Source organism: Nymphaea colorata, chromosome 4 (genome assembly GCF_008831285.2).
Source record: "Nymphaea colorata isolate Beijing-Zhang1983 chromosome 4, ASM883128v2, whole genome shotgun sequence".
In the NCBI taxonomy this organism is placed as follows: Eukaryota; Viridiplantae; Streptophyta; class Magnoliopsida; order Nymphaeales; family Nymphaeaceae; genus Nymphaea; species Nymphaea colorata.
The window spans coordinates 18,665,627-18,677,501 of record NC_045141.1 but is presented as its reverse complement, the minus strand read 5'-3'; the positions used below and the strand labels follow the sequence as shown (position 1 = coordinate 18,677,501).

At 41.5% G+C, this 11,875-nt stretch overlaps 2 protein-coding genes across 2 annotated transcripts; one reads left to right on the top strand and one right to left on the bottom strand.

The window, feature by feature from the left end:
• LOC116252067 (expansin-B3-like) lies at positions 1–4,130 on the top strand. The gene is made up of 4 exons (XM_031626111.2): positions 1–292; positions 786–1,092; positions 2,996–3,125; positions 3,380–4,130. Exons 1-4 carry the CDS (start codon positions 64–66, stop codon positions 3,572–3,574), a joined length of 861 nt encoding a protein of 286 aa, XP_031481971.1. The 5' UTR covers positions 1–63; the 3' UTR covers positions 3,575–4,130.
• A 1,679-nt stretch (positions 4,131–5,809) lies between these two features.
• Positions 5,810–10,203, bottom strand: LOC116253580 (tetraspanin-19). Its single transcript, XM_031628482.2, has 7 exons — positions 9,870–10,203; positions 9,604–9,783; positions 8,109–8,208; positions 7,202–7,282; positions 6,879–6,983; positions 6,598–6,795; positions 5,810–6,226 (listed from the first exon to the last, which is right to left on the bottom strand). The coding sequence occupies exons 2-7, from the start codon at positions 9,753–9,755 to the stop codon at positions 6,215–6,217; spliced, it is 648 nt and encodes a 215-aa protein (XP_031484342.1). The 5' UTR covers positions 9,756–9,783; positions 9,870–10,203; the 3' UTR covers positions 5,810–6,214.
• Between the last annotated feature and the right edge of the window lie 1,672 nt (positions 10,204–11,875).

The following is an 11,875-nucleotide window of genomic DNA, read 5'->3' as shown; positions in this document are numbered from 1 at the left end:
TTCATTTACTTTGTGTCGACATTTACAGAAGGGGCGGGGGACGAGGGAATAAATTGGCAAGGAATGCCTCTTCATTCCTCCCCACTCCTCCTTCTTCTTCCTCCATTCTCTCGTCGGGAGTCGGCAGGACTCTGTCTCTCCAAAATGCCGATCTCCGGCTGGTACTTCTCCTTCCTGCTGCTCCTCTTCTCGTTCGTCTCCGCCGACTCGCTCGTTCCCAGATACGAAGACTACCGATGGCATCCTGCCACCGCCACCTGGTACGGCAGCCCCGACGGCGACGGCAGTGACGGTACGCACCCTTCTGTCTCCTTTTTCCAGTGACGTGACTCCGCACTCCCATTTCACACTCGACGCCAATGTGGAGGGAAGGGGCTCTCTCCTCTTCTCAGTAATGATGGTGATGGGTGTTTCTTCTTCTTCTTCTTTTTTTTTCTTCCTTCTCTCTCTCATCTCATAGCGGGAGAGCGATCCAGATGGTAGATTTCTCTTAGTAGCGAGCTACCAAGAAACTTAGTTCTTTTCTTCTCCAAATTTTGCTCCTCTGTTTTGGTTTTACTACTACACCTTCCCGAATTCATCGTCTGTGCTAATGTGGCACTTCTGTGGCCCTTCTCAGTCACTGTATCGACACTTTGTTTCTTGATTTTCACTACTGTAGAGTGTAGTCTGCTCGAAATTTACTTTGTGAGGAAGCATTATGTGCTCATGGATGCGGATGTTCCATGCTGAGGATGAGTTACTGAAAAAGTGTGTGTGTGTGTGTGCACGCTCGTGGAATGCAGGTGGGGCGTGTGGGTACGGGTCACTGGTGGACGTGAGGCCGCTGAAGGCCCGAGTTGGCGCGGTGAGCCCGGTGCTGTTCAAGGCCGGGGAAGGGTGCGGGGCGTGCTACAAGGTGAAGTGCGCGGACGGTGGGATCTGCTCCCGGCGGCCAGTGACGATCATCGTGACGGACGAGTGCCCTGGCGGCTACTGCGCCAACGGCCGCACCCACTTCGACCTCAGCGGCGCCGCCTTCAGCCGCATGGCCGTCGCCGGCCTGGGGTCTCGCCTCCGCGACCGCGGCGAGATCCAGGTCCAATACCGACGGTACGGCAACTCAACCCTGCCCTCCGCTTTCTTTCTTGCTCTCCTCGCTCCGCGAGTCCGCTTTCCTCTGCCGCCGCTTTTTTACTCTTGGCTTTCCATCTCCGAGCGTCGCGCCAGTCTCCGGCGGGGACCTGACTCGACCTGGCCTGGTGGCATGTGGCGGATGCCGCTTTCCAGCCACCCATGGAAGCGAGCCATTTGTTTATATTTTTCATGTGGCCGAGTAACTAAACTACGAAAAGGATGGTTGGCTTTTCTACGTTGCCGACGGGAAGAAAAGTCGTTTTCTTTTACTTTTTTGACGTTACTCTGTGGGTTTTGTCTCCGGCACCATCCGCCAAGAGCGCCGGTATTCTGGCAGTGGCAGTGGTGGTGCTGCCTGCCTGCCTCCTGGCGAGCATGGGGACGTGCTTCGGTGGCCTTAACATGGTGCCTGGAAAAGTACATTAGTCGCCCGCGCCAACTCATGCAACTCTCTCTCTCTCTCTTCCCCTGTATCCAGGGGCCATGGCGGAAATGGCGGGTCTACCTCCTCGGCCGATGGGGAAGGACTTCCTTTCTCATGGGAGCTCTCAACTTTCTTCTTCGCGATTTTCGTGGCCTCTTAACTGTCTTCTTCATTGTGACTCAAAATGGCCAACTTCCGACGACGGCGTTCAGGCTCTTCGTCCTCGGAAACCCAAGGACAAACCTAGCGTCTCTGTAGCTTGTAGAAAGTCTTCGGTTGACAAGCGGCTTTCACACCATGGCCGGTATGAGTGAATGAGATTTCCTTGGAATTTGGGACCAGAGAGAAAACAACCAACAAGCAACCATATCTTCATATTCTTTTATTTCATTATTTACATAGTCCTCCACATGCTTGTCATAAAAATAATACAGGCCACATATGTGTATGTAGTTTTTTCGGGAGGAGGTTGTACGGGACTGCCTGTTTAACCTTGAGTTTAGGTTTATTCGAGTGAGTGAAAAGAGTAATTCATTTCATTGAGCCAAAGTTCAATCTATATGCATCACGTTATTATTTAATTGATGCAGAAGCATAGTGCCCACAAAACTTGAACTTATTTTTTATATTTCTAAGGTTTTGGCTTGAAAGTAACATCAATTTGGTATTGTATTTCAATACTGTTGCAGCATGTTAAGTTGTGTCTCATCCATTTTGTCGAAGAATTCATCTTTATTGAGGAGAAACTACCTTAAGACAAACTCCCAAGGCCATGTTCTTTATATTTCTAAAGTTTTGGCTTGCTTCATCTAATACAAATTAACATCAATTTGGTATTGCATTTCAGTACTGTTGCAGAATGTTAGCTTCCATGAGATTCAAAATACTGACCCCTTTTATGTGAACCTTTGTCAAGGAATTAAGTGTGAGAAAAACAGAAAGAAAAAGAAAAATCCCAAGACAAAAAGAAAAAGAAAAGAAGCCCAAACTTTATCTAGTGGATCTGGAGTATCTTTTGGACTAGATATGTGGCATGAAGCTTGCACACGCTTGATTGACAGAGAGACTATTGGGATATCACCTTAGAATTAATAAATATTTCACTCAGATGGGAATTTCTTTGGCTTCTTCCTACTTTTAATTGGCGTTGCCGGGATCGCCGGTGGAAAAGCAGAAAATGTTAAAGAGTGCGGCGTGGGCAAACCTTCTTTTTAATTGCCATTCAAGTGAAAAAGTTTGGTTCTACACGGGTCCACTGTCTGCTGGTTTGTCCCAAATCAATTTGACCCAGCGACCCGAACACCATGGTCAGCCCAGCCTCTTGCAAATGAATGGGTGTTTGATTATGAGAGAGAGAGAGAGAGAGAACATATGTTAAAGGGGAGTACTTGTTAGATTTTCTATTGATAATATAAAATGTTCACGTTTGTTTTGTGCATCCATGTGTGTGAACAGGACTGCCTGCAAGTACCGAGGCAAGAACATTGCGTTCCATGTGAATGAAGGTTCCACCGATTACTGGCTCTCTCTTCTCGTCGAGTACGAAGATGGAGATGGAGATGTTGGCTCCATGCACATCCGACCGGTACAATTTCTTCCCTTCTTTCTGTTGTTCTTTTCTGTCTCTGCACCACTGTTCTATGAACTAATCCGTGAGATGAACAAAGTAACCAGAGGAAAAATGGGAAGCAACAGTAAAAAGCCGACTGAATTAATTACTGTTCAGTTGTGGGGGAAGTGGGTATCTCTTGTAAGAAAGAGAAAAAGAACAGAATGATCTAAGAGATCGAACGGTTTCTGTTCTCTCAATTTATTCGGTTCTTTTTCTTCTAATTGCAGGAGGGATCGACGGTGTGGCTGCCGATGAATCACCTGTGGGGAGCAAACTGGTGCATCATCGGAGGTCCGCTGCAGGGGCCGTTTTCCGTCAAGCTCACGACTCTGACCGCCAACCGGACGCTGTCGGCGAGGGACGTCATCCCGAGGAACTGGTCGCCCAAGGCCACCTACACCTCTCGTCTCAATTTCCACTGACAGCGGAAGGAAGCAGCCGTCGCCACAGTTCGCTTTTGTCCACCTCAATAGTGGCAGCCGCAGCGGCGGCGGCTCTAGTAGTTCGTTTTGTAGTAGACACTAGACAGTCGCCGATTACCGAGCTACGGCGACGGTCCCACCACCGAGGGATCTGAAGTAATTTATTTATTTCCGGACGGGAATGCCATTGCCGTCATCGAGGAAGGAGGTGTACCAGTAATGGCGTCTGTGTTTTTAGTAATGGCGTCTGTGTTTTTAGTAATGGCGTGCAGCAGCATGCCATGTTGGGGCTGTCGGTGGGGGGCCTGGCGGCTGCCGACGGTCAATTTGACCGTTGGGAGAGTTATAGCCGTTGGTATCCACGTGCCCTCTCTCTCTCTACCTTTGTGAATGTGGTGAATAATTGCTGCTTGGGTCCAAGAGGAGACCTCCCCCTCCAAAGGAGTGAGAGAGGCTGCTGGATATCTTCTCAAGTAGCACGTGTCTGTGTGCCAGACTATGCCTTTGTAATACTACTGTAACGATGTGAATTACATATTTCTGTCTTCTGAACTTACCGTGGATGCGATTTCCATATTTGAAAAGTTAGAAGATAAGATTTTAAGAGTCGAAGAGATTCACACTGGATTTTAAAATTGTCACGAAATGTAATTTGTGCATGGCAAAATGTGAAAGCGTGTGGTTTATTTCCTACATTTTGAAACACAGAATCATATTTAGGTAGACATCTGGGGCTGCATTAAAAGGTGTATTGTAGGATCTTGATCTTAAATCCATTCTATATGTAAAAAAAAAAAAACCATAGACGTAAGATGAAATGAAAGAGAAGTGTCAGACCTTAAATTCATGGATCTAAAGTCCTGGTGATCTCATATGACCACCAATCTCAAGTCGACGGTAGAAACAAATGCCATGCATAAACAATTCAAAAGAATGTCCGTGCTGCCATTGTTTAATTTTTCATTTCACAGACCATGGAAAACTTATCTCACGCTACGCATATCACCGCCATTCAAAGTTTGGTAATGGATGCCTGCATCTTAAAGTTCTTTCTTACCAGTATCATCAGAATTGGCCTATCCAAATCGGTAGCAAACCCATCCAATTTCATGGCCGATTTAAGAGCGTCACATGTCAAACTTCTAAGTAGTTTAGTTCGCTTTGAAAGTTTTATTTTTCGTTGTTTACGTAATTTTCATGAGAAATAATATTTTAATATTTTTAACGATTGACAGCCGATTAAGACCGATTTTCTGGTTTGCAAACCGATGTTTACAACACTGACCAGTGTTACCAACAAAGGTGAATATAAGCTGTGCCCAACCCAAGTATTCAGCCCCATATTGATTGCTATATCAACAAAAAAAAAACTTTATATATATATATATATATATATATATATATATTTTTGTTGATATAATCTCTTTACTTTGAAAAACATCCAATTCAAACGCCTACGTAAGATACAGCTTACAGTTTGCATCTTTCAAGACATCCGCTAAATTGAAACGATACAGACTCCAGTTCAATCTTCCGATTGAGCCGGCTCTGCTAAAGAGGACAGCCATCGGCTGCTTCATGGGGGATGCTAAGAGAGAGAGAGAGAGCGAAAGACCAATGTTCTAAATATATCAGTTTCGCAAATGCATTTTGGACATCTGCCAATCCATTCATAATGAATCAGTTGTTCTAAAATAACCTTTTTACTTGAGCATTCTAAAATAATCAGTAAATATGTGTGTACCTGCGTGCGAGTTTGTCCATGCACGTCTTACCAACGACCGCAAGATTTGATAAAAAAATCCTTGTGAAAACTTTATTAATGCGTCGAACTAGTAAATAAAAGTGAAACAATAAAGGCAAGTGCATTTAAAGCTGAAACACAGAATAAACACGGAGGTGTTCACGTTCTAGACAGTATCCATTAAAGGTTGGTGCATATGCAGGACCATCGCAGAGTAAATGCCTCTATGAAAACCAAACAATTACTTGCTCGTGAATATACAGGTTCTGTCGGTGATACTTTCATCATCCTCACGACTTGAAAGACAAGACATTTGAAAGAGCTCGTCGAAGTTTTAGGGTTGCATCTCTTGGCATAATCTGAGTGAGACTAACCCAGGTTGTGAATGAAAGAAAAGAACGACACGCCCCAATCATTACATTCTGTCCTAATGCTAAAACAATAAACACGAGGCCTTGCAGTCATAGCATGAGGTGAAATGAACACACCAATAACAAAATCAGTAACAAAAGTTATGATTCATCAAATCATTTCCATGTGGTTAGAATAGACCATAAGCTGGCCAAAGAAAATGTTTAATACAAGCAACGAACCAGGAATTATATTATAACAGTCTGGGATTACAGCACCTATCCCTTCGCTATGAAAAGTTTGAAGGGTTGTTCCTGCAAATACCCATTAGCATGAAACTTTAACAGTTAAAATTATCCACTTTTAGATCTCAGAAATCAGCATGCCTTCGATTATGTTGCCAAAAAAAGAGAAGAAGGATATCCTGTCAATGGGGTCTCAAACGGTCAAACCTAAAGAACCAGACTTAACTTCACACTCAGCTTTATCCAATCCAAGATGCAAACTGTGTTATCTGGAATAGTTCCATCCCAAGTGTCAATGTTTTACCTGTATGACTGCAAGACAGACAAAAATCAGTGCTAGAACCACAAAATTATCAATTTAAAAGTACTTTATAACTAGGACCAAAGGTAGGCCTTGAATCATGGAAAGTTCCAGAATCAATATTGCTAAGTGCTTTAATAGATGCTCTTCCTGACTCGATGACTTCATTAGATTAGATCCTCAAGCTACCAAAATCCCAACATCTGTAAGAGACAGGCACACAGTTCTTCCATAGCATAAGCATATGCACACATGCGTTTTATATTTCCATGTGCATTTAACAGGCCTGTTTTTATACTCCCGTATGTGCTTAACAGACCCATGTTTCCTGAGTATAAAGAAGGCCCAAAACCAAACTTTACAATTAATTTGACCTATTTACCTTATCTTCTATTTTCACACCCCAGAGCTCTTCTTTTTGGGGTAGATAACGCGGGTCAGCAGTGAAAGGGGAAGGTTGGGCCGCATTCCTTAGAAGAGGTAGCCTGGCAGCAACAGTGGAATCATCATCACTGTCATAGTTTCCACCAATATCTGGCCCAAGCGCTCGGAGAATCATTGCCAAAAGGAGAGAAAAGGCCTGCAGAATGTGAGAATGAAAGAAAATTAAGACACGTAGACCATTTTGAAAGAACCAGAAAGCATTAGACAGAAACATCGTACCTGTGCAGCCACAATCAATAATCCTACCCACTTGCACATTTCAAAGTTTGCTCTTACAAAATCTTTGAACTCATCGAATCTCCCAGTAGGATCCTCAGGGAAATCCTGGAACAGTGTTTATGAAAACACATAAAACCAGAAAAGAAAATAACCTTTTATGAGGTTGAACAAGTTCCACACATTCCTTTGGGACAAGAACCCTGACCCCATGATCCATGCATATCCCATTCCCCTTCCAGAAAGGTGTATGTAGTTCATCTAACCTGTAATAGTAGCAAGAACTTTATGGTCTACAATAGAGAGTAAGAAAGTTTAAGAAGTACCGCTTCCCAGTCTCGGTTCAGAAATATATCGGCAGTTATTCCGGACTCCAGCAATATGAGCAGAAAAACAAATACCATATACTGTATGTCAGTCAAGGAATCCATTTGAACAGATTGCAGACAATCTCTATTGATGGCACACAACAACATGGGTGTGAATGCTCCTATTCATCAGATTACAGTATAAAGTTATAAACAAAAAGCTTCAATAAAAGCACAGGGCACGCAGTGCCTAGCCGGTTTTTCTTCCTTCTTTTTTACTTGTTTTCTTTCTACTTGAATATATTATATATGTTGTACCTATATGACAAGGTTTTCACTAATTGCATCATCCTATAAGTCGTAAAAACCATCATCAATATAAGAGAGCTTTTTTCCTTGTTAAACCAGCTGAAACAAATCCACAGCCAACGAAGATAACGACCCATGGATGATTTTTTTCTCCCCAGCACCATCGGGAGAAGAGGACCTTTACTTGTATTCATTTGACAAAAGCTTCATCTTATATTGTGAGAAGCACAGAAAATGCAGATAGAACATAGTTGGCAAAGTTTACAAACATTAACCTATCGAACCAAAAAAATTGACGCATCAAAACATTGTACAGAATTGATAATGGAACCTAAAAACCTTAAAAAGTATTTCAGATAAAAGCTACAAACCTACAGCTTATCAATGAACAGATCGAGTAAAAGATAACAGTATCTTCACCAAACACAACCACACAATCCAAGTAAGAAAGATGAGCTTTGCGTGTTTTCCATAGCATTTGCAAACAGATTAAAACCACAAGGAAAAAGCAACAACTAATGTCCCTAAAACTGCCAACGTCCCAAATTTTGTTGCAAAGGAATCAGAAATTTGAAGACTGAAACCCTTGTAAAGAAGTCATGCAAAGCAAGGATACGCAAGAGAGGCAATGACCATTTGCAGTCTCAGCAGCAATATGTCCTGAACAAGTAATGATGCACAAGAATATCCCAAGTCCAAGAAAGGTGTAAATGAACCTGCACGATGGAGCAGATGAGGGGAATACGATAAATTTAGAAGTTGTATCTTCAAGTAAGTTAAAGAAAAAATAACTATGAGAGTGAAAGATCTAGGTGTCAACACCATGAACCATCGCACTTGTAAAGAAACGTTTTACTCCCTTATTGACAAGAGGCTGGGAACTTAAAACCCCACGCTAGTCTCTATACCATTGCGGTCTCTGTTATTTGTAGATATGCTTCACTTCAAGCTTGAAAATGTTAGATATCCTGAAGCAAATTAACACATGAAGCCTGACGCACTCACAAGAACAGTGTTTTGAAGTTTAAGGGTGTAACATAGATGAAATTGCTGCCACGGACTACAGGTCTTTCGGTTGAAGCAACTTGTTTGAACAGATACAGAAATTAAAAATTAGATCAAACTTAATGCATATCTCTTGCTTATAATAGCAGAAATTTGTAGGTGAAGATGCTTTTCCAAAATATAGTTTCTACTAATGAAAGAAGAAGAATGTATATTCAATGACAAGAGAAACTCATGGCAAGTTGAAATTTTATGAAGCATCTCAAGGGAAAACACAAACGAGAATGGGGAGACATCACCAGACATCCCGCCCTTCAACAGATTCACAAACAAAAATCTTCCCATTAAAGTCATTAAAACGTTAGCAACTTGCCAAGAGAAAGGGAAAGCCTCGGAGAGTTAGTGAGCATGATAAGCCGCAAATACTTGTCAGCAACGTTTCTTAACTGCACGGTTAGAGCCCAATACAGGAACATTTTGAAGGAGTTCAACACCATTAAGTAAAACTTTTTAAGGCCACATAATGTTAAAGACGTTATGTACTGTAATATTTTAGCAGAGTTGAAAGCAATGGCCTTTCAGCTAGACACGCCGTTGCTGAAGGCACAGTTGCACACGGGAGTAGAACAATGTGATCTCGCAAATAAGCAGCCAAGCGAAAAGGTTAACAAAAGGGTCTCTTCTTAAACCTCGCTTTACTGACAAAGGAACACAATAAACATTTCTTCTCAGTTCCTGAGCATGAAGCCAAAATCCCCCAAAGTTCTCCCACCACACGGGCGCCGAAGATAAAGAAGCGCAGATGAGAAGTTCTCGCCCATCCAATTGCATGAAAAGATTCAAAAAGTAAACTCATTCTGGCGCTACAATCAAAGAAGATGCAAAAGCAAGGAAAGAACCGCATCGAGAACTATCTTCAAGGAATCAACGACCCAAATACACGAGGTACTAGACCACAGGATTCGGGACAGCCGCTAAAATCAAACCAAATTTCTAGCTGCGGCTGAAACAGCAGGACCAAAGACAGGAAAAAGAAAGGACGAAAACCCCACTTGCAGAAGAAAAGGGAACATGATGCAAAGGGTAGCTTTCTTTCCTTCGCTTACCATGGAGCGGGCAACTGGGCATCATCGAGGTGGGAGCTCCAAATCCTGATCATCCAAAGAGAGTAGAGAATCATGGCGATCCCAGCCATCCCTATAATGGAATTCAAGAGCTTTAGGATGGACTGTATGCAACTCCTCAACACCCCCGCCATTTCCCCTTTCGGTCCAAACTCCACAGGCCTACAAGAAAATGACGAGGATAGACGGTGAGGGAAACTTCTCGCACTTCTCTCAATTCAGCAACCCGTTTCCCAATTTGCTCCTACTTTAATGATAAGTGGGCAGACGATGCATTTTGCCCCTCTGCGACGCCTGGATGGTTGCTTGTCTCAGAGCGAGAGAGAGAGAGAGAGAGGGTGGGGGGGTATGACGACAACAGAGTTAGGTCCTCCAAGGCTGACCTGCCTAAAAATTTTGGAATATTTTCTCGCTTTGTAATATGGGTTCTGCAAATGGGTAACTCGATTTGGAGAAATGGAGATGACAATCTTCAGAGCCAAGAAACCAAAAAAGAATTTTGGCGGCTCTTTCCTTCCCTCCTTTTCAATCCACAGAGTGCGCTGAAAGAAAATAGCAGTAAGCCGGACCTCTCTCCGATCATATTAAATTTAGAGACGTGCTTGCTTTATCGGATGCCCACGTCCGAATCGAAACACTCCCATGGAACTAAAACCAACTCAATTCCTTTTAATCGAAAAGAAAGAGCAGTAAAACTGTTATTGAAACGAAAATTGAATGATATTTGCCGGTTTATTTATCTGAAATCAGCGGGCTACTATAGTTACATTGATTTTTTATTTTATTTTGTGCCACTAAAAATCTTTATAAAATATATATTAACTACAACTAGTTGCTTAGTCAAAATGTTTTATGATAAAATACACATTTCCTTATAGTTTTAGCAACATAAAATAAAAAAACAACAATTCAACTACAAAGGTAGCCGACTGATTTCAATTTTCAAAGTATGCGATCATCTTTTAAAACTTTTATAAATGATAAACAACCTACTAAATGTCGCACTCTTATGTCAGCTGCTGAATTAAATCGATTTATTGCCAATCAGACTCAAATCGACCGATTCATGTGGGTTTCTATATAACATTAGTAAGAACTTATTGTCCACTTTGTTCCATGGGGAACGTAAAGTTGAATCGTTCTTTTTCGTGGTGGGACGTGGGAAATTAATTGCACATAAAACAGTGAAAGCACTCCAAACGTCTCGTATCGGAAGTAGAGAGATCAATGTGTATCTGCAAATATGCATCGGTCCACATTAGCCTTATAAAAAACAAATTAAAGTTTTATATTAATTTCAGTTACTTGTTAACAATATATCAGTCTGTATCGGCCCATATAAACGCTACAGACCGATTCAGCCGCATATTGGCCGATTTTTTAAGAAGGCCATTTTGGCCTGAATACCAACATTGGATACCTACCAACACACCTAATATCAGCAATATTAGTAATATATACAGGCCTCATTAGTATTTGTCACTGCGGCTTAGTAAGCTGGGCTCAAGCTCGAGTCAAGTTTGAGTTTTACAATTCAAGTTCGATTAGCGCTAATTTTGGCTGCTGCTAAACCAAGCTTAGTGCAAAAAAGATTTTTTTTTACAGAAGTCAAAAATAAAACTTTGAATAACTATGGCATAAATTTGAGATGTGACCCAGTGCAGTAACATTATTACTTAAGACAATCCAAATTTCTTTTTTCACTTGATACATTTAAGAAGGAGAAAGATAAAAAGTAAAAATGTACAGTCACTTCAATTTGTGGCTCAACTTAGAAATTTTTCCTGATGAACTGTGCTTAATGCCTCTTTTTTTTTTTGTTTATGGTTATGGGAGAGCACATGGGAAATTTTGAAGGGACACTGTCCCTCTTAAGCGACACGGGTACGTGTGATTTGCCTAAGTAACCATGCCGGTATATGGGTACAACAATACAGACATGTGGGTGCTGTTGTATTTTAAAACTTCAAAATTTATGTTTTCAAACTTAGTTTTTGCTTTAATTTTGATTTTTCTTTTCTTTTTTATTTCCATTCCACCTATGTTGTATATTTTCCCCTTACTTTTCTTATAACATTCAAAAGTTCCGTGAATTATTATATAATATAATATAATATAATATAATATAATATAATATAATATAATATAATATAATATAATATAATATAATATAATATAACTCTGCCATACCCCATACCCAAACCCGTGAGATCATATGGTTTGATATGATGTGATAGCTAACACTCTCGAAGAG